Source organism: Megascapheus bottae, chromosome 18 (genome assembly GCF_031878675.1).
Source record: "Megascapheus bottae isolate mThoBot1 chromosome 18, mThoBot2.hap1, whole genome shotgun sequence".
NCBI classification, from domain to species: Eukaryota; Metazoa; Chordata; class Mammalia; order Rodentia; family Geomyidae; genus Megascapheus; species Megascapheus bottae.
In genome coordinates this window covers 10,843,105-10,865,985 of record NC_143526.1, presented here as the reverse complement: position 1 = coordinate 10,865,985, position 22,881 = coordinate 10,843,105, and the positions used below count along the sequence as shown (strand labels likewise).

Below are 22,881 nucleotides of genomic sequence, written 5' to 3'. Positions count from 1 at the left end.
ATTAAGCTGGACATCAGTGGCTCACACCTGTAATTCTAGATACTCAGGAGGCTGAGAACTGATCTGAAAATCATTGTTTGAAGCCAGCTGGGGAAGAAAAGTCTGTGAGACTCTTATCTCGAATTAACCACTAAAAGCCAAAATTAGAGGTTATAACTCAAGTGGTAGTGTGCCAGCCTTGAGCAGAAAAAAACAAAGAACATCCAGTTCAGGCTTCAGTACTGGCACAAAATGTGGGTGTGGGTATGGGTGTGGGTGTGGGTATGGGTGTTATAAAACTTTCAAAATTCAGAATTCTGAGGCTTGATTTTTTTTTCCTAGAAAATTATTTCATGGGGCCAGGAGTAATGGCCAGTGGTAGAGTACTTGCTTAGCATGCACAAAGATCTGGGGTCTTTCATGGCAGGGAAGGGGTAGCATTATTCAAAAAGAAATGTTAAATGTAAATGTAAAAAGTTTTACCTGACTTATATAACTGCAACCTCTCTGTACATTACCTTTATAATAAAATGAAAAGAATTTAAATAAAGGGAGGTTATATCAATCAAAAAAAAAGAAAAAAGAAGAAAAGTGAGAGCCAGAGAGGTCAAAGCCACAGACGGCTAGGGAAGAGAGTGAGCAGAGAGCATAGCTTCTGGAAAGTCTGCTTCTGGCGCTGTCTGCCCTAGCTCTTCCTATCTTCCTTCTCATGCTTCCCTCCTCTGCCTTGCAAAACTCAAGACTCACCAAAGCCTCCCCCAACCAGATTTTGTCAAAAATGTGATTTCCCGCTTCCTGCCACCAGAGCCCAAAGGAACAGCTTCCTTGTGTGACCTCTATAAGTGATCTCATTTGAAGATACCTGGAGTCTAGAACAGAAGCAAGGCTCTTCAGGTAGCAGGTCCTCCACCCCCAGCTCCACCCAGTGGCTTTCTCCCCCATAGGCCAGGCCCCACCTTGTATTTCCCCTGTGGCCCTCCAGAAGCTGGGGTGAAAGCCCCAAGGCCCTCTGAGGCAGACACAGTCAGGAGCCTGCCACCCCTATCTGCTCCTTTGGATAAAGCTTTCCATCTGTGTACATCAGCCTCCTGAGACAAAGAGCCAAGACGGCCCAGCACTGGTGGTTCTTAACTATAATCCTATCTATTCAAGGGGAAAGGATTGAAGTTCTCTGCCATTCCAGGGAGAAAAGTTCATGAGACTTTTATCTCCAGTTAACCATCAAAAAGCTGGAAGTGGAGGTATGGCTCAAGGAGTAGAGTGCCACATTGAGTAGAAAGTAAGAGCACGAGGGGCCGGGAGTTTAGCCTAGTGGTAGAGTGCTTGCCTAGCATGCATGAAGACCCAGGTTCAATTCTTCAGTACCACATACATAGAAAAAAAAAAACAGAAATGGTGCTGTGGCTCAAGTGGTAAAGCGCTAGCCTTGAGAAAGCCCAAGGACAGTACCCAGGTCCTGAGTTCAAAGGCCCAGGACTGGCAAAATAAGAAAAAGAATGAAAGACAGAAAGTAAGAGCACGAGATCCTGAGCTCAAACCCTAGCACTAGTACAAGTGAGAGAGCAAAAGAAAAATAGAGAGGAGAGAGACAGAGAGAAGAGAGGGGGAATTTAGCAGACCCAAAACTGAGAAGCTGTGGACACCTGAGGAAGAAGCACATTAGTGACAATCCCTGACAAGCCAAGCTCTGGATTAAAGATGCTGACGTGGGCCATTTTTGAAAGGTTTCTTCTCAGGATCCCGCAGGCCTCAGCAGCATTTGCTGATGAGGTCTGTATGCATGTGATGATTCTCCAGCACATGATGTGGGTTCACAGCCATGAATTTGCTGACATGGAATCCAACCATGACTGCCGCTGAAGCAGGTACTTCATTGTTTTTTCGTTTTGTTTTGTTTTGCCAGTCCTGGGCTTGAGCTCAGGGCCTGAGCACTGTCCTTGGACTTTCTCAAGGCTAGAGCTCTACCACTTGAGCCTCAGCACCACTTCCAGCTTTTTTCTATATACGTGGTACCGAGGAATTGAACCCGGGTCTTCATGCATGCAAGGCAAGCACTCTACCACTAGACCGAACTCCCAGCCCTAGGTACTTCATTTTTAATTGAACCATTCCTTTGGAATCTGTTTCCTAATCAGTAAGATTGTACTGAAAACACTAACTAAAGGTTAGTGTTGTGGGGAGCAATGACTAATTAAGGAGGACCACAAAAACTTTCCAAAGCAATGATTGTTCTGCATCATAAAATCCTAGTTTATTTTACACAGATGTGTGCATTGGTCAAAAACTCAGCAAATGCACATATGTGCACATCAATGCAGATACATTTCACATAAATAGGGGTGAAAAAAACACACCCTTTCCTCCAGTTAAATTACATGCATGCAGGAGTGCCTAGGAAAGGTGAAATGGTACTTGTGACTTAACTTTAAAATGCACCAAAAAAAAAAAAAAGAAGAAGAAGAAGAAGAAGAATGGATCTCAGAATCACACAGTGACCTATAGGGTAAAATGTAGGAAGTAACTATCTGGTGTTTGCAATGTTTCAAATTTTTCACAATAAAGTGTTGGAAATAAAAAGAAGAAGCATTATTCTTGCCAAATCAAATTATGACACTTAAATAAAGTAATTCAGTCATAATGCTTACTTACAATAATACTGGACCTGAGGAAGTACTAGGTGGATAGTACTTACTCAGTGGATAGTAAGTACTCAAGGAGTATTGAGCACTGAGTGGTAAGTACTCATTCCTGTCTGAATCCTCATGATGGTTGCTTGATAATATTGATACTCCGACAAATTTACCTCCTTGTGTCAATACTGCTGAGCCAATTCAGGTATAATTATACCACTGTTTTACAGATGAGGAAGTCATGCCTGTGGATTCGGCACACAGAAACAGGCACACAGAATGTTCCCATTTCTTCTATCCCCATCCCAAGAGGTCTGGAGGAAAAACAAGCTCCAAATTCCTTAATTTTTTTAGCCATAAAGGTGAATGAAATTAGATCATAGATAACAATGACACAAAAGAATGGAACATGAGCATAAAGGAGGTATTATCTGCTGGAAGTAGAACCAATAAGAAGGGAGAGGAAGAAAGCAAAAACTACTGAGAGAGGAGAATATAAACATGACTGAGCTACATGATTTATGTATAAAGACAGAAAGATGAAACCCATTAAATATAGTGTTAAAAAAAAAAGTAAGGGAAGTAACCTATGAACAGGGATAGATGGGGGAATCTTGGAAAAGGGAAGGAATGGGTGAACGCAGGCAAAAAAAAAAACCAAACAAATGTACGCATTATCTGGCTTATGTAATGATGAACCCTCTGTACAATACGTTAATAGTAATAATAATAATGAAATACTAAAATACTATTTTTTTAAAGCAAGAGAAAGCCGGACTGAGATCTGAGGACCAAGGTTCAAAGCCATCCGTGACACAAAAGGACCTGAGAATCTTATCTCTAATTAACCTCTAGAAAACTGGAAGTGGGGGGCCGGGAGTTTGGCCTAGTGGTTAAAGTGCTTGCCTAGCATGCATGAAGACCCGGGTTCGATTCCTCGGTACCACATACATAGAAAAAAGCCGGAAGTGGTGCTGAGGCTCAAGTGGTAGAGCTCTAGCCTTGGGAAAGTCCAAGGACAGTGCTCAAGCCCTGAGCTCAAGCCCAGGACTGGCAAAAAAAAAAAGAAAACTGGAAGTCGGTAGCCTTAAGCTGAAGAGCTCAAGGAAAATGCCCAGGTCCAGAGTTCAAGCCCCACAACCCACCAAAAAAAAAAAAAAAAGCGAGGGAAGAGGATTGGGGTTAAGATGTACTAGAGAAGAAATTTGATCCCAGGACAGTCTGCCTCTAACATCCTAATGAAATCCCTTTGTACAATTAATGTATACTAATAAAAATTTAAATTCATTCCTCCAGTGCCTACCCCAGGGTGAGTCTGCAGGTGATAATATCCGAGCCTGGGATCACCGCTAAGGATGAAGGCCATTTCTGTATGTCACCTGGGATTTTCCAGAGGGTCTGTTAGCCTGCAGATTTCTAAGTCACCTACAAGTATGTGAGGCCTTCAGTGCTTTAAGGTTTCTTGTCTGGTTTTTTTTGTGCTCTGTTTTGTTTGTGGTGCTGGGGATACAGTCTAGGGCCTTGTGCATGCTAGTCAGGCCTGAACCTCTAAGCTATACTACCCGCTTTTCTTTTGTTTTGCTTTCTAGTTGAGGTGGGGCTCTTACAGGTTGCCCTTGAACTTCAGCGCTGAGATCACAGGCATGCCCAGCCCCACAGGGTTTCTTTAAAGGCTAAGGGTGTAGTATAGCTCAGTAGTAGGACACTTGCCTGACATCAACAAGTCAGCAAAGCCATAGGTTCCCTCCCGGGCACTATAAATTAGTTAATGTAATTAGTTTATGAAAAATTCTGAAGCACAGGGCATTTGGGCAGTAAAATGACTGGTGTGTGCATATGTATGCTATCAAATAGTCCAACCAGCGGCACAGGTAGGGGACTTTCCTCAAAAACAGGAGAAAAAAAAATCTCATGTCTGGGATAGGAATGTTTCTTAGTGGTAGAAGGCTTGCCTAGCATGCATGAAGCCCTGGGTTTGATTCCTCAGTACCACATACACAGGGAAAACCAGAAGTGGCACTGTGGTTCAAGTGGTAGAGCACTAGCCTTGGGCCAAAGAAGCTCAGGGACAGTGCCCAGGCCCTGAGTTCAAGCCTTCAAGCCCTGGGACTGGCAAAAATTAAAGAAAAAAAAAAATCTTACTTCTAACACTTAATTTGGCCAGGAAAATGGTTGAATCTTCAAATACTCACTGTAGATGCTATACAAACACTTTTCACTCTAACAGAGAAGGCAAATAACCAGAAAACTAAGCCTGTCTAATGTCTGAAAACTCCTCTTAATTCAGCCTGCTTGGTTTTAGAGGGATAAAATAATAAACAGCCTTTGCTCATGAATGTGTCTCTGGCCTGGGGGGCACCGCTTCTTTTTTTTTTATTGTCATTAGGGTTACATGATATTTGCCAGATAGAAGGTGCATTAATTCACATACATTGATACCCTTTCACATGTCTTGGTACCCATTTCCCTCCCCCGAGGGGGGGGCACCACTTCTTGATGGTGAAACCAAAGTTTCTCATAGCATTAACACACTCTCCAGATGCAGTCCAGAACATTCCCACATGGTTTATATTTAACCACATGTCAGTGGGCCCAGTTCACAGAGTGCCAAGGACTGCTACATCCCCCACATAGCACACATGAGAATGACAGAGAGAGATCTGTCCTCCAGGGAATGCCACGCCCGATCTGCAGGTGTCCAGGTAATGCTTCTGTCCACCCACCACAGATGGTTTTCATCCCAAGGCAGATACCTCAAGTTTGTTTTTAAAAGAATACTTGTTCACACACAATCGGAGCAGGGCATAGTAGCACATGACTGCGATCCCAGATACTTGAGAAATGAAAGCAGGAGGCTTATAGTTCAAGTCTGCTCTGGGATAAAAGTGAGAGACCCTATCTGAAAAACAAACTAAGGCAAAAGGACTAGCTCAAGTAGGCCCTTAACCCAGAAGTAGAATGAGCTTGTTATTCAATCACCACTCTCCAGATTCCTCCATGCATGGGCTGCCAGGGTATCTGCTTAGTGGGTGCCCAGGCTCCTGGCAGCAAGATGATGCTGACCTATAGGCCACATAGAGTCTGTTGCGAGGAATCAGTGATAAATATCTGACACTGACCTAAATTCTGCCCAGTGGGGAAGGGATTGGTCACCCAAAGTCACCTGAGTCACTAGTAACTACAAAAACTCAGGCCCCTGGTTCCCAGGTTCCAGACACATTCATACCTACTTTCTGTTCCTTATTCCTCTTGGCAGTTGGGCCTCAGTCTTAAATGTCCTCAGAAAGACCTTCCCTGACTATTCAGTCAGAAATGACCACTCAGGCTGTGTATGGTGGCTCACACTTGAAATCCTAACATTCAGGAAGCTAAGATGATGAGTGTGGGTTGGAGGCCAACCTGGGCTACCTAGTAAAATCCTGTCTCAAAAAAAATGTTTTTAAACCACTCTATTATGCATTTGGGGATTATTTGTTACCATAACATTCCATATTCTGTCTTGACTGTTACAAAGTATCTTAAAGGCAACTTGTTGATAACTGGTCAAGGAAAGTCCAAAGACAACCAGAAGGGTAATCACACAGAAGGAACTCCCGTAAGTTCTACTCAGGAAGCTGAGTACTAAGGAAGTTGAGCCACTTAGGAAGCTGAGATCTAAAGATCATGGTTCAAAGCCAGCCTGGGAAGAAAAGGCTGATATTCTTCTCTCCAATTAACCACCAAAAAGCCAGACATGGAGGTGTGGATCAAGTAATAGAGTGCTACTCTTAAATGAAAAAGCTAAAGGACAGTGACCAGAGTTCAAGCCACAAAACTAGCACACACACACACACACACACACACACACACACACACACACACACACACACAAAAACCACAGGAAGGAAGGAAGAAGAAAGGAATTCTGCACGCACCGTAAGCCAAAGGGGATTTTGTTTGTTTATGTAGTAGTTCTGGAATGGAACCAGAGCCTTGCACCTGCTAAGCAAGGGCTCTACATTGTGTTATACCCCAGTCTGAGTCAAGGAAGCAATAATGGAGAAGCAGTGTTCTGCACCAACTGACCACAAAGCCTCTGAGCAAGGCAGTCACAGAGGAAGCAGCTTTCAGGAGGCTGGTTATAATCGAGTCCATCTTAAATCCTCCATGCCCATGAGCTCAGTTCAAAGAATGTGCAAATAATCCGCACAAAGAATCAAAGAATAAAAAAATGTTAATGTTTGCTTTCTTTTTTAAAAAAAATTATGCTTTGCTTCATTTCTGTTTGATACAGGTACTGGGTCTTGAACTCAGAGCCTAGGTGCTCTCTCCCTTAGCGTTAACATTCTGCCACTTGAGCCATATAGCTCCACCTCCACCTTTTTTGTGGTTGGTGGTTAATTTGAGCTAAGAGTCTCACAAACATTCCATTCTGGGCTGGTTTTGAATCACGGTCCTCAGACCTCAGCCTCCCAAGTAGCTAGGATTACAGGCATGAGCCACCAGTGCCTGGCCAAAGACTATGTATTCTTGATTGTCCTGTGTCATAGCGGTGTAGAGAATAAGAGGCTCGGTGGCTGATGTTTATGACACAAGCATGCATTTTATTCAGCTGGCCCCATGTCTCCTTCTCCTGGGAGGAGGGCAGTTCCAAAGCTGAAACCTGCTTCCCCAGGCTCAGAAAACCCCTTCCCCAGACCAGATACAGCTGCAGCACCAGGCCAGATCCCTCCCCATACCTTAACATCTACATGTTTGTCTCAAAGACTTTCTCCTTTGTGAATCCGCAGACGTTGAGAATGGCTAAAGGGAGCAAAAAGAAGGGCCTCCCTTTTTTTAACCACAAATAAGCCCAGCAGAGCACTCATCCATCCCAAAGCAGTTTCCTCTGCCCAGGCTACCCAGTTGGATGCTGAGATCCACCAGGGGCACACAGTACCTGTAGGTAATCTTCACTTCAGTTCCAGGTTCATCACGCTCCCAGATCAAAGCAACACTGTCCGGGCACTTCTGGACATGCTGATCCAAACAGTTAACTGTACAAAAACAAGGTTTGCAGTCATAAATCCTGATGCCTTCAAAGTGAGAATGGGCCAAGGCTTAATTCAAGGCCTCACACTTTCTAAACAGGCACCCTATCACTTAAGCTGTGCCTCAAGGGCAAGAAAGAATTCTTACTACAAGCAGGACATTCTGTTGCTACCACAGATCACAATCATGCCCACAAACACACCACACACACACACACACACACACACACACCTTTTTTTTGGGGGGGGGGTTGTGGGTCTTGAACTCTGGGTCTGGGTACTGTCCTTGAGCTCCTTGGCTCAAAGCTAGTGCTCTAACACTTAGAGCCACAGAACCACTTCTGGTTTCCTGGTGGTTAAGAGATAAGAGTCTCATGGACTTTTGTGACTAGGCTGGCTTTGAATTGCAGACCTCAGATCTCAGCCTCCTGAGTAGCTAGGATTATAGGCATGTGCCACCCATGCCCAGCCTGAGAGCCCTTTTATACCTAGTTGATTTGGCACCACAGAGGGGAAATGACAACCAGGAAAATCTAAACCCATTTTCAGGTGCCCAACAAACACCTTGTTTTTTTTTCATATATTTTTATTGTAATTAATAGAAGGGTTACATTATATTCACCAGATAGAAGGTGCATTACTTCACATTCATTAATACCCTTTCTCTTGATCAAACACCCTGCTTTGAACCAAGCTCTGCTAGTTTTCCAGAAAGTTTTACCTGCACTCCATCCCTATTATACAAGTACAGATCATATGACTTGCCTGTTAAACCAAAAGGGCAGGACCCTAGTTAATCCCCAGGAAACCTGAGGATTAGTAGACTCCTCAGGTTTGTCTATTTGTTGACATCCTGTTCACTAATCTTTTGATTTCAAAGGTGTACTGAACTCAGACCGTCAATGCAGAGACCCCTCTCCAGCAGCCCTGAGAGCCAGGTCTTCGTTACTTACTTCTGCCACTGGCCCCTCAGGACTCTGGAGGAAACAAGGACTTTGTGCAGTCTTGGGCCACCCGACCCCCTAGTCTCCCAAAGTTTCCTCAGAGCTCCATACATAAATTATACCTCAAATAGCTTAATAAACATAGATGCACAAAAAATAGTACCAATACGAACGGACCCAGGAGATTTCTTGGAAGCACTAGAAAACAAAAGAGGAAAGCAATGCCTACAAAATAGGAAAGAGGAACAGAAAGTGAAATGGGAAGAGGTGCAGGAGCACACTTGGCGCTGCACAATTGATATTAGTGGCCATGCATGCTTATCCGTGTGCATATTTGTTGTGTGTTCTAAGTGAGTCCATGCTACACTCTGAACCGAACCTGCACAATTGATATTAGCAGCCATGTGTGTTTATTTGTGTGTGTATATGTTGTGTGTTCTAAGTGAGTCCATGCTGCACTCTGAACAGAATGGCACCGCAAAAACACCACTAATCTCATGTGAAGTGCTGCTGACCGTATTGAGGGTTTCTGGTGTTATTTCAGCCAATACCCAGGGGTGGGTTCCATCCACTGAGACTCCAGCTAATGTCTAGCAGGTGAAGAGTGTCTCTCTTTCAGCACAAACTAGTTTGAGGACTTTAAAAACCAAGTGTCTGTGAATCATATCTGTAATGCTAGCTATTCTGGAGGCTGAGATCTGAGGAGTGTGATCTGTAGCCAGTCTGGGCAGAAAAATCTGCAAGAGTCTCCAATTAACCAGAAAAGTGCTAGACCAGTGGGGTGGCCCAAGTGGTAGAACTCCAACTATAAGCAACAATGGCTGAGCAAGGGCATGAGTTCAAGCCCCAGTATCAATACACACACACACACACACACACACACACACACACACACACACACATACACACACACAGTTCCACCCCCTTGGAGTTCCTCCCCCCATTTTCCCAAAATGTTTGATGAAGGTCGTCTACAAGCCTGAGAGGAGGGTCTAGTTTAATTCAACCAGCCTCCAGGGCACATTTCTACTGAAGGTATCATGCTTAGTGACAAAGGAAGACACTCAACCCCAACTGTAGATGCAGATAACAGATACAACCCTGAGAACCATGTGAAATCTACCAAAAACACAAGGTAGGCTATAGCAAATATCATCATCTTATCCATACAGTAATAGGCCTTAATGTGCCCAGGCGAGGCAAACCTATAGAAACCAAGAGCAACCAGAATTGAAACCAAAATCATAACTGCTTCCACATAGACAGCACCTCCCTGAGGCCAGGGGGACAGACTACTACTATTCCTCAGATTACCAAAGTTACACCATAGCAGATTAGTTCTACCTACCCCGCCCTCCATTGTCACCTCGTAATGATCCAACTAAGAACTCTTTTGTGCAACAAACAGGTGGCAGAAAAGAAAGCCTGTGCCAGTGGAAGGAAAAGGCACTGTGAAAGGGGTGAAATCTTACAGACAGGTGAGACTTTAGTTGAAAATACGTAACCTAAGCAAGTAAATCCTGAAGTATATGAAAAAATTAACGATGGGGAGAAAATGAGCAACTGGCTTGGCAAATATTAGCCAACCTTGCCCATGGGCATAAATGTGTTGTTTCTCTGATTCTGTGTATGTGTGTGTGTCCCAGAAACCAATTATTTTTACCCTAACACCATAAAATGGTGACTTCTGAGAAATCAATTAAGATTAACCCTGTCACAAGACCCTGTCCCTTGCTTAGTGGTGACTCTGGTCAGGTTGTGACAAGCTGGACAGGCTCAGTTGAGGATGGATACTGCAGAGGAGAGTTCCAGAGGAGAGTCAAGTCAGACTGAATGAGGCTGTGTAGTAAGAAGAAGGCTCAGCAGGTGAGGTGGCTGTTCCTATCGGACATTGGTTGCTGTTAGCCTTGGGCTTGCTTCCTCCAGGCATCACCTGGGAGCTGGGAAAAAGTTTAGACCTGCTGAGGAGCCTCCAGGAGATGTGCATCCACACTGTCTTCAGAGAAGCTCTGCTCTGACACACTCTGACCCTGGGTCACCCTACAGGGTGGCCTGACAAGCTGTGGATAGGAAACAACCTCAGAGTGGTCCCAGTGACCAGGAAGCTGCGGGATGGGCTAAGAACACAAGTGAGACCATGCCTAACTTCATCTCACCACATCACCTGCTCCTAGGACAGCCAGGAACCAGGAGATTCTCCTTCCCCAGAGGAATTACCTGAGTTTGAACTGAGGTCTCAGAGCCTAGAAGGTCCTCCTTTTATTTTGTGCCCAGTGAGAAGGCAGCGCTGAGGAAGGAGGAATGGAGAAAGGCCTGCTATGGGTAGAAAGGACCAGGGCACAGCCAGCAACATTAGCTATGGTGTCCATCTCTTTCAGATGGCACAAATCTAGGCAAATCAGAACAGAGCCTCAAATACATTTGTTCCTTAGGAGCTTTCCTCATACCCAGAGGGTACTCAATCAGTGGATGCCAAGGCTCCAAGAGACATATCTCTTCCTGATGTCCATACACAGTTCAGGAAGCTCCCCCTGCTCCAGGGACTTTACACTGATTTCCTCCTGTCCGGCAATGACCTCCTCACCCCAACTTATGTTGCAGGGCTAGATAAACACTTCTCCCTCACTCTCTCACTGTCTACGTCCCCGTTCTTGGTTGGAGCCTATGCCTTCCTCTGAAACATTTGCTGCTTGCTATATAGATTTGGGCAGGGGCCAAGTGTCCTTTTCATGTTCGTATGCTAACATCTCCGATCACAGAGCCAAAGATGTAGCAAAGCTCTTCATGATGGAAAGACAGGGAATTCAAATCCTCCAGCTGCAAAGTACATTGGAGTCTAAGTGTTACCAGGTTGTCCCTCATGCTCAGGGGAAGAAGCAGACATCCTCTTTGGGACTTTATCCTTCAACTTAGAAGGCCTCTTTGATTGAACAAAACTAGTCCTTTTTACTCTTGAGTAACGTCCAAATCCCTGAGGGCTCATTAGCACCTGAATGCCCAGGTCCCACAAAGGCAACCCCAGCCCCCTAACTCCAGACTAGGTGATCCTAGAGTAAAGCCCTGGTTGGTCCTGGGGCCCCAAGGGGCCAGACATTGTGTGTCTACTTTATATGTGAATTCAAGATTCTGTGTTTTCTATTACTTTTTTCCTTTGGGGAAGAGAGCAACCAAAACACACTTGCCAGCTCTATGTGAAACCTGGCCAAGCCTCACTGGCTGGCCGCCTGGAACTGCTGCTAAAATCCTGTTAAGTCTGGCCTCTGGCCAGCCACCGGCTAACCACAGACAATGTCCTTGAAGTCCCAGCTTCCTAAGCTATGGGGCAACATAACAATCCCTACTCTGGGCTTGACTAAGAATTAGGTGCCCTTTGAGTGTTTTCTGAGATGGAGTCAGAGGGTGTCACAGTGTTCCCAAGGGAAACACAGGGAGAGATAGACACACAGGCACACGGACAGACACAGAGATATGGACAGAGACAGAGAGAGACACAGAGAGAGAATAATCCTTTCATTGCTAGCAGTCAACAGTGCACCACAGGAGTCTGCAGGGTTGGGGGGTGTGTCTTTAAAATGCCAAATTGATTTGGTTCTTAGCATATATTTATGGTTCCTGACTCCAGAAAGGAAAAGAAGGAAGGAAGAGGGTGAGTTGGGAAAGAAGGGAAAAAAAAAATGCAGGGTGGGAAAGAAAGAAGGAAAAAAGGGAGGGAGACAGAGAGTAGATTCTTATATCTACATTTGAAACAGCAATTTCAAATACAAAACACAGATGCATCTCAATTTAAGAAACTGGGCAGTGGGACAAGAAAATTACATTTCCAAGAAGAGTTGGGCCAGGGCCCAGCACAATTAAGGCGTGGCTCCAATTCCAAGCCTTCCAAATCTCCCAGCACACAACTGTCCTCCCACCTCTCAGTTGACCCTGGACCACTGAACACTGTCTTATTCTTCCTGGTTGTCTCCACTTTGGGATACAAAGAGTCTAGGTCACGAGGACCCAAAGGACTCTCCTTTCCACTATCATGGGAATTTTAATTCTTCTAGCAGATGTCAAAACCTTGAGGGAGTTGCCCCAGGATGGGTTTGTTTATTTACTGTATAAAGTTTAAGAAAAAAAAATCACAGGAAGCCATTGCTTTGGTCTAAGCTCTTGCACAGACAGACTTAAAATCAAAATGGAGTCACTCACGCCCAAACTGAAACGTGGGCTGTTTATCTGCCCTTTAGAATCAAGATTAAAGAGAGAGCAGCCAAATCTTCCAAACAGACCGGTGTTAATGAGCCTGGGAAGAAAGTTCCCTCTGCTAGCCCAGGCTAGCCTCAAGCTCATAAGCCTCCTGCCTCAGCCTCTGGGGGGCTAGAATTACAGGCATGAGCCACCACATATATTCACCTTAATCTTTTTTTTTTTTCCCCCAGTCCTGGGGCTTGAGCTCAGGGCCTGGGGCACTGTCCTTGAGCTTTCTCAGGGCTAGGGCACTACCATTTGAGCCATAGTACCACTTTTTCTTTTCTGTGTATGTGGTACCAAGGAATTGAACCCAGGGCTTTGTACATGCTAGGCAAGCACTCTACCACTAGGCCACACTCCCAGCCTTCACCTTAATCTCTTCACAGAAAGAGTAATGTGTTATTGCCCTATCCTACTGTCTCCCCATTCCTGCCTCACAAGGACAATAACTTCGGCATGACCGATCTGTTATTTTTATATTGGGGAATGAAGCATTGCTCAACTCTAGAAAGGAGAGCCAGAGGTGGGCATTGAAATTGTTGCACTGATGCTATCTTGTCCTTTGATGACTGGTTTCGGATCTCTCTCCTCATTAGAATGCTGGCACTGAGGCACTGAATATTTTTCTGGATTACTCACCACGTATGTACGATAGGACCACCAACGACTCTAAGTGGGATCATACACATGGGAAGACAACACTAGAAGTAGAAGGCCAGCTGGGCCACAAGCTCCACTGCGATTACAGTCATCCAACTCTTCACACCCCAACACAGCCTTAGCAACAAGCAGGCAAATTAGTGCCAGCTGGGCACTAGTGGCTCATACCTGTAATCCTACCTGGTTGGGAGGCTGAGATGGGGAGGATGATGGCTAGAAGACAGCATAAAGCCTTCTCGGCTCCCATCTCAGTTGAGATAGTGCAGTGGCACACATCTAGCATCCCAGCTACACTGGAGAAGTATAAAAAAGGAACTGGTATCTCAAAAGTAACCAAAGCAAAAGAGCTGGAGGCTCTATGACTCAAATAGCAGAGCACCTGTCTAGCAAGCAGGAAGTTCTGAATTCAAACTTTAATATCCCCAAATAAGCAAACAAGTGAACGAACGACTGCTCGCTGACGTGCCGTGGCTTAATTAACTAAGAGAGCATATTGGTAATTCCCAGGCACTCCCAACTCTTTGGGAAGCAGGCAGAGGCAGGAGTATCACCAGATCCAAGTTTTAGGCCAACCCAGGCAAAGTGAAGAAACAGAAGTGCTGGGGCAGGGAAGGGGGTGTTGTTCAAGTAGTGGAGAATTTGCCTAGCAGGGGAAAGGGCCTGGGTTCAATCCCCAGGACAGGCTGAGGGATTGAGTGGACACTAAGAATGTTGTTTTCTTTCTAAAGATGACACACAATAATATGGCAATTTTTTAAACACTCCTTATCTTTGCAAGGCTGGGGGAAGGACCACAAGGCCACCATATGGTAAGCAAACCTGTCGCCACTTAGCTACACCCCCAGGAGACACCACGGGGTTGGTTGTTTAAATAAATCCTGGTCATACACACCCACTTCAAACAAGCCCAGCTCCCAAAAATTCAGTGTGAATCAAAAGAAACTGGGAAGTTCAGATCCCGCAAAAGGATTCACAATGGTTGTCTTTAAATAGCAAATCTTCCCAGCACATTTTGAGAGATTGCATCAGTCACAAAAACTGTATTTGCCAACTTTCCACAAGCGTGTGCTATTTAAAGTAAGTCATGCCTCTCACAACTGAGAATTCAGAGGTTCTTCCAGAGGACTATCACACTAAGATTGGGGTTACATTTCCATTTAGAGTTCCTCACAAACCTAGATAAGCTTTTTACTTTTCTTCTTTTTGGTGCTAGTATTGGAACTTGCACTCAGGGCCTGGGTGTTATCCCTTCATTTTTTTCCTCAAGGCTGGGGCTCTACCACTCAAGTCACATCTCCACTTTAGGATTTTGGGTGGTTAATTAGAGATAAGAGTCTCATAGACTTTTCTATGCTGGCTTTGAACTGTGTCCCTCAGATCTCAGCCTCCTGAGTAGCTAGATGATAAGCATTAATTATCAGCATCCAGCCAGATGTGTGTGTGTGTGTGTGTGTGTGTGTGTGTGTGTGTGTGTGTGTTTTAACCACTGAGAGAATAATGGCACACAGGCTGTGTAGTATCTGCTTTTGATGATCACTGTTTCTGCTTCTGAATTGTTAGGACATGGCACAGAAGAGAGAGTGCTACTAACACACTTTCTATTTTGGCAGTTAATTTTTTAAAGCCTCAAAATGCTACAGTGTGGCTTAGTGGTAGAATAGTTGTCTGGTGTGTGCAAGGCCTTGGATTCTATTTCCAGCACTACAGGGAGGGGAAATCCAAGAAATCTCTCAGTATTCAATGGTTAGTTAAAAATAGTTTATTTTGCCAGGCACTAGTGGTTCGTGCCTATAATCCTAGCTACCCAGGGTTCAAACTAATCACAGTTCAAAGCCAGTCCAATGAGACAAATCTGAAAAACACTGATCTAATTACCCAAAAGGAAGAAAAGCCAGAAACAGAGGTGGTTCCAGTGGTAGAGAGCCAACTCTGAGCAGAACAAGTAAAGTGAGAATGCAAGGCTCTGAGTTCAAGCCTCAGAACTGGCGCGCACAAGCGCATGTGTGCGCACGAACACACACACACACACACACACACACACACACACACACACGTCAGACTCAAATTTGAGGTCCAGGAAACAGGGCTTAGTTCTGTGTTGAGTTGAGAACAGAACACATATCACTGATTTCTACATTTACAACCCTAGCATCCTACTCATAGAACACAGGACAAAATCAGAGCCAAAAGTCAAAAGCAGGAAAGAATCCTTTTTAGAACTTGGCTTCCCAAAGAACTTTCTGCAACACTGTTTCATGTAAGGATGAGAGAAGCAAGTAAGTCACTGAAAAGGGAGAGACTACCTCCTATCCAGAGCCTCAAGTACCAGCATCCCACATGGCTAAGCTTGTGGGAATAGAGTAGTAGGACATTTGGGGAATCATTTTAGGACCTGAACATCTTCCAGGACCTGCTTTCCACTCATCTCAGTTCGATCAAAAGCAAACCCTAGGAGGATACGGGTCTGTTTTTCAATAACTCAGCTACGGGCCAAATTCAAGGTCAAGGATTTCCCAAAGAATTTATTAATAATTAACACCAGCCAGTAACTGGGACTGTTCAGGACTGCAGACACTTAAGAGCTTTGGAAGTCTTATCTAATCCTAAGCAGAGCCCTAAACTGAGTATACTGATAACTATATCGGATAAAGAAATAAACAGACAACATAAATAACATTCCCCAGGTCAAACAGGCTTGTCAGAAGTCTCAAGATTTCTGCACTGATTATAGGCCTCTGGATATTAGGTATTTCCAGCATGCTTTTAAGACCAAATTCCCATGCAGCCCAGCCTTCTATCAAGTTATTTCAACTGTATTGGACCATTTTCTGCTACTATAAGGAAATACAAGAGGGTGGTCAACTTCAGTGAAAGACAATTTTTAAAGACTACAAGAAAGATTCTTCAAATGCAAGAAGGAAAAGAAACAGAGGGAAGTGAATTTGATCCATATAGGTTACCTGTATGTATGAACATATGTCAGTGAAACTCCCCGCCTTGTATAATTAATATCAATGACAATGAATATGAGGGGAAAGGAAGTTTACTTAGCTTGCAGTTCTAGAGGTTCAAAGTCTACCTATATACACAATGGAATTCTATGCTGTCATCAGAAAGAATGACATTACCCCATTTGTAAGGAAATGGAAAGACTTGGAAAAAATCATATTAAATGAAGTAAGCCAGACCCAAAGGAACATAGGTTCAATGGTTTCCCTCATTTGTGATAATTAGTACAAACCTAGGACTCTCCTAGTATAGGACTACAATAGCTCAAAACCTAGATACATAAGGCCATATAGGATGAGGCTAAATGAAAGGATCTCCAGGATGTGGAAACAAGAGCTTTATCTTATGTGATTGTTGTTCTTAATGTACTATGTTATTTCTCTTTTGTTGCCCTTTGGTTAATCTCATATTATTACTGTATTTTACTCAACCTGGTATATTGTATATGTTTATTTGTTTATTTGAAATAGGAAAGGGAAGGGGGAAAACAAGATGATTGAGAGGGGGTGGGGGGAAGGAAATGGGGATAAAAACATGAGAGGGAGTGTCAATGTATGAGAGGTGATGTACCTTCTGAAATAAAAAATTAAAAAAGTCTACCTATCTCTGGTGGTCACCTGCCTGATGAGAGTTCAAGATGACACAGATGGCACATGGAAGGAGTCATGGAGTTGTTATATGTGTTGGTATCTCTGTTGATAAAGATTTGAAAGGATTTATAAAGGATTCAACCTTGGGGACTCCAGTGTATGGTTTTACCCAATTCCAATCCACTTATCTCTAAACACCCTAGTCAACTTACGCTCAACTTTCTTAATATCTCATAATGGGAATTCAACTCCTGCATAAGTTTTAGGGGGACAACCCATATGCTAATTGTAGCACCAACCCAGGCTCTAGACATGGCAGCAAGATACAAGCCAACCCCATCAGGCACTGTCCAGAGTCCTGACCCTCAACACTTGAGAAGAATTAAATGCTTGCGTCATTAAAGGGGATGAGGAGAGCAGCAGTTTGTTATTCAACAGTGGCAATACATGCTTTTTTTCCCCTGGTCTTGGGGCTTGATCTCTGGGCCCAGGCACTGGCCTTGACCTTTTGTGCTCAAGGTTAGTGCTCTACCACTTGAGCCACAGCACCACTTCTGGCTTTTTCTGTGTATGTGGTACCAAGGATGTGAACCTAAGGTTTCGTGCATGTTATGCAAGTACTCTACCACTAGGCCATGCTTCTGGCCCATTGTTATTCTTTGTGCATGCAATCAGTGGTTTTCAGACCTGAGCACACACCTGCTTTTCTAGATGGCTTCTGAATTTCTAAATCTAGAGGTCTAGAAGGGGTGCAGAATTTGATTTTCTAAAATGTTGCCAGCTTGCTGTGGTCCAAGACCAACTTTTGAGATGTCCTGGATTAGCTGTTATTACAGGGGTGATGCAAGTGCCCACAGTTTTTTCTTTTCTTCTTTTTGCTTTTGGCCAAGCCATCCTCATGCTGGCCTTATCTGTCACACATGACGGATAGCTGGGGCCAAAACAAATCCTATCACATCCACAGTTTTCCAGGTGTCTCCCAGTGCAATTGTTTCCATCTTTGAATGACACTACTCTGGTTTGCAGACTGACAAAGAGCAAGGATATTGCCAACCGACCACTTGGTGCCTAAGCAGGGCCATCCAAAGCAAAAGATCAATGGAAGTGTTATTAGTCCTGCAGGTCAGTTCTCTAAAGCTCGGTGTCTTTAAAGGCCACCAAGAAAGAAATGAGGCCAAAGAAACCGGGTGCCAGTGGCTCACGCTTGTAATCCTAGCTACCCAGGAAGCTGAGATCCAAGGATTGAGACTTAGATCCAAATCCATGAGACTCTTCTCTCCAGTTAACCAGAAAAAGAAACTGGGATGTGGAGTTGTTGATAGAATGCCAGTCTCGAGCAAGAAAAGCCAAGCAAGAGTTAAGGCCCAGAGTTCAAGCCTAGGAGGAGGAGGAGGAACAGGAGGAAGAGGAGGAGGAGGAAGAGGAGGAGGAGGAAGAGGAGGAAGGGGAGGAGGAGGAGGAAGGGGAGGAGGGGGAGGAGGAGGAGGAGGAGGAAGTGGTGGTAGTATTGTCTACTGACCACATCTTGCCTTGGCCAGGATGAGGTCCTCAAGGTCAGCCCTGAGGTCCACCACACTGCCTTACTAGCCGTGGAGGCAGGAGTTAACCACTGATGACCTTCCATAGGCCTCCTATGACCAGGGTTGTTTCCAAAGAAATTGTACTTATCCTTTTGCAAATTGCTTTAATCCTTCAAGGACACATTCCATCAACTCTGCAAACATCAGGGATTTTTTTTTCTTCCACTAATTCAAGCACACTTGCTGACTCGATATTAAAGAAAACACTTATCAGGTGACTCATTTTGATTAAACCCACAAAGTGATATTCAATATGGGGTGGGAGAGCTGGTCCAAAGTTCCTCTAAGGTTCTGTATTTGGAACATAGACACTATAATATCGAGGCAATGTTTGAATACATGATGACAGAATATACTACATATACTTTAAAATTTTTTTACTGCTTCCCAAGTGCTGATAGCTCACTTCTTGTTGTCCTAGCTACTAAGGAGGCTGAGACCTGACAGTTGAAGTTCAAAGCCAACTCCTAGCAGAAAAATTAAGCTAGACGTGAGAGAAAAAGCCAAGTGAGAGGCACTCGCACAATAAAAAAAAAAAAATGTTTTTGCTATTGCTAGTCACCAGTAAGGGCTGAGCCCAATCCTGGTATTCCAGCACTCTCTCATAGCCAGCCTTAACAGGTGTGAACTGTACTGCCCTTTTGTACAAACAAGGATGAAGTCTCAGAATTACTGAAAGAGAGAACAGAACTAGAAACACACCAGATTCCACCTCCACATTTGGCCCTCTAACAAAGCACAATCTTGCACCGACATCTGTAGTTCTTTCCTTAAACTTATCCCTAGACCCAGCCAATAGCACCACAGCCTCTTTGACTACTCCCTGGGCGCCAGGCTCTCTCTCTCTCTTCTCCTGGAGGCCTACTCAGAAAGATCGGCCTCGGCTTGCAGTTCCAAGGCCCGGGTTTCTTTACTGCCTTCTCAGTGCTTCTGATGATTATAGTGAGAGGGTCGTACATGTCCTCCTGTCCCCAAAACTTAGCAGAACAGGATTCAGGCTAGGCAGAAACCAGCTGCTTCAGGGCTCTCCCAGGCCCACCAGGTCTAAGACAGGAAGTATGTCTTGGGCCCACAGTTTTCTGAGGCTCCCGCCCACACTCCCCAGAACAAGTAGATAACCAGCCCCTGGCCAGAGCTCTGTTTACTCGGCGGCAGGGTTTGTTCGCAGGGGAGTCACTGCCTGGCAGTTGGCGATGACAAGGGCCACATGCTTGCTGCTTTCCGTTTATCCTGCTGGCCAGGGGACAGGAACAGAGAAGTTCCTACTCCAGGGACACCTTGCTCTGAGCGCGCGCGCGCGCGCACACACACACACACACACACACACACACACACACACACACACACAGCCTAGCTCAAGAGTAGCAGGCTGCTCTCCCCCCTCCCCCCCACACCTTCTCCCAGACAAGCTTTGCAGCCTGTGGTCCCTGGTGATTAAACTGTGAAGACAACAGACTGAGAAACTACGCTGGGGCCCAAAAGCCATGGGCACGGGCTGGAGCCGGGAAAGGGGGATCCGCAAGCCTCTAGTCTGCCCTGGGACTGGAGACCCTGGTCCCCAGCTGGTGGGATGCAGGACTGGGGTTGGGCTGCAGCAGCTCCAGTCGCTAGGCCCAGTGACAGCTGCTGGGGGGGGGGATGGAGTGGGGAGAAGTTCCTTCTGTGTCCTCAGAAGTTCGGGGTGTCCCCCCAGCCCACTCACCAGACACGTTTAACCGGCCTCCTAGGAACCAGCCGATCTTGCCCGTGTTGAAGTCACAGTCCCAGACGGTGTGGTAGGGGGTGTCCCACACGAGCGTGTCCCGCGCCAGCGGTCCCCAAAAGGCAGCCGGCTCCAAAGCCGCCTGCGCGCTCAACGCGGGGTAGGAGCCCGGGGGCGCGGGGAAGGCGGCGGGGGCGCGGCCCGACAGCCCCAAGGCCGCCCCGCGCGGCGCGCTCCCCGCGCACAGCCGTCGCCCCGGCTGCCCCGAGCGCCCGCGCAAGACGCCCACCAGCCGCCCCACGCCGCGGCCCAGGCAGCGCGCCGCCATCTCGCCGGACACCCCACTGAGTGTACGGAGAGCTCGGGGTGCCCCTTGGCGCCTCCGCGGGCTCCGCCCTGACTCCGCCCTCCAGCCACCACCCACTTCTCCTCGGGGCTTCCTTAAGGCCGCCTAGCCTAGGTCCCCACCCCTTCTCCTCTCCCTCGGGTTTGGGGGTAGCAGGGGAGAAAGGGGGACCGGAGGGCGCCGCGCTGCTCTGCGCTCGGGCGCGGCTGCTTCTGGGCTTCGGGCTGTGTTGGGTTCAGCGCGCGCGCTTTTTAAAGCCCAGGCGGTTTCTCCACGCCTGCGTGGGGAAGAGGCAAGTGTGTTGGGACAGGGAGAATTGGGGAGCGGGGATGGGGAGGAACGGGGAGGATTGGGGTGTGGGGAACCCTCTGGGATGGAGAGGAGGGGGTATGGAATGTCCGTGGCGGGTGGATGGAGCGATCGATGGAAGCGCAGGGATGAGTCGAAGGACCAAAGGTCGGTCCGTTTAGCATCACAGCGTTCTGATTCCTAATCGCTTCCATGAGAGTGAACTCCTCTCCTAACGGAGCTGGCCTGTACTCTACCCACCGCACACATAAGTGCCACCCTCCCCCGATACCCCCCCCCCCGCCAAGAAGCCAGCAGGGGAGGCCTTCAGACCAAGAATTATGGAGGCTTGAGTGGAACCTGAAATTCCTATCACCCACCTTCCCACCTCGGTCTTGGCCACCTTGGTCTCTCTGGCCCAGGGAAAAAGTTTAACCCAGAGGAGCAAAGGTTCTTGCGACCTTTGTTAATTAGAGCCCATGAGGACTTCCTTGGACTTGCACCAGTGTCTGTGGCCTGGGTTCACATCAGACATTTCTACTTCCAGTGACCTTTGGGCAAGTTCCTGGTTCCTCTTTTTTGCCTTTTGTGTGAAACTAGAGCAATCTCTCTGTCTCTTTCTCTGTGTCTGTGTCTCTGTGTGTGTGTCTCTGTCTCTCTGTCTCTCTGTCTCTCTGTGTCTCTCTCTCTCTCTCTCTCTCTCTCTCTCTCTCTCTCTCTCTCTCTCTCTCTCTCTCTCTCTCTCTCTGTGCTAGAGTGAAGAATAAGGAAGGCAACGTGCTTTGTTGGGGAGCCATGAGGGTAAAGAAAAACAAAACCTATTTCTAATGTTTGAAATATTTCAACACCCAAGAAGTAAACACTTAATAATGAAGATACCCAAAAGAAGATGGAGTATTCTGGGGAACTGGTTTGTTGGGTTCTTTGAGCTGGCAAGGGTGCCTTCCTGTTAGCTGTGACAACAGAAAGAAAACAGCCTGCCCTTCAGAGGCAGCCCCAGCCAGGGGATCAGCCACCAGTCCCTGTGTGCAGAATGTTACTTCCTGCGGGCGGACTGACTACTGTACAGCAGTGACAATGGCTGGCACACCATGTACTCAGCATTTTCCACCTGGTTGAAACATTGTCTAAGCAGAGGGGCACTTCATGGCTCATGTCTGTAATCCCAACTACTTAGCAGGCTAAAACCAGAGGAAGGAAACTCGAAGTCAGCCCTGGCAGACAAATCTCAAAAATTCTCCAGTTAAACCAGCAGAGACCCAGAAGTGAAAGTATGTCTCAAGTAGCAAGAGTACCTACCTTGAGCAGAAAAAGCTAAGTGATAGTACAAGACCCTAAGTTCACGCCCCAGTAACCAGCAAGTAAGTATGCATGTGTGTGTGTGTGCGCACACACACACACACACACACACACACACACACACACAAATTATCTAAACCATGCACATTTGTAGTCTTAACTACTGGGGAGGTTGAGATGAGAGGATCCCTGGAACCCACAAATTTGAAACCAACCTAAAACAGCAGAACAATGTACCATTTGACAAACAAAGGCAAAACAAACAAAACAAAAACTTGGTTAGGGCCAGAACCTATAAGCCTTAAGTCAGTTGGAATGTTTTATCTCTCAGTCACAGAGATAAAACAGCTTTTAAAATAGCTACAATTTTTTAATGCAAGGTATTATACCCTTGTCGTCCTAGATTCCCTATCTCACATGTCAATTGCAAGCAATTAGCAAATCTAGGGGTTGGCCTTCAAAATTCCCCAGTCACCTGCTCCTCCCCCATTTAAGTCATGTTCATTTTTGGATTATTCAGTAGGCTTTTAATTGCTCCAACTTTTTCAGTGGTAGAGCACTTGACTAGTAGGCAGGTACAAGGCCCTGGGTGCTTTCCTTTTTTTCCTTAGC

At 45.9% G+C, this 22,881-nt stretch overlaps 1 protein-coding gene across 2 annotated transcripts in view; it reads right to left on the bottom strand.

The window, feature by feature from the left end:
* Acss1 (acyl-CoA synthetase short chain family member 1) overlaps window positions 1-20,760 on the bottom strand; it is a 55,983-nt gene extending 35,223 nt beyond the window's left edge. The window contains exons 1-2 of one of the 2 annotated variants that reach the window (XM_090351905.1): window positions 20,337-20,760; window positions 7,528-7,624 (exon numbers count right to left, since the gene is read on the bottom strand). In XM_090351905.1, coding sequence (XP_090208031.1) covers window positions 7,528-7,624; window positions 20,337-20,664 — 425 coding nt within the window. In that variant the 5' untranslated portion in view covers window positions 20,665-20,760. The remainder of the gene's footprint in view (window positions 1-7,527; window positions 7,625-20,336) is intronic. The other variant, XM_090351904.1, reaches the window with a different exon arrangement.
* Between the last annotated feature and the right edge of the window lie 2,121 nt (window positions 20,761-22,881).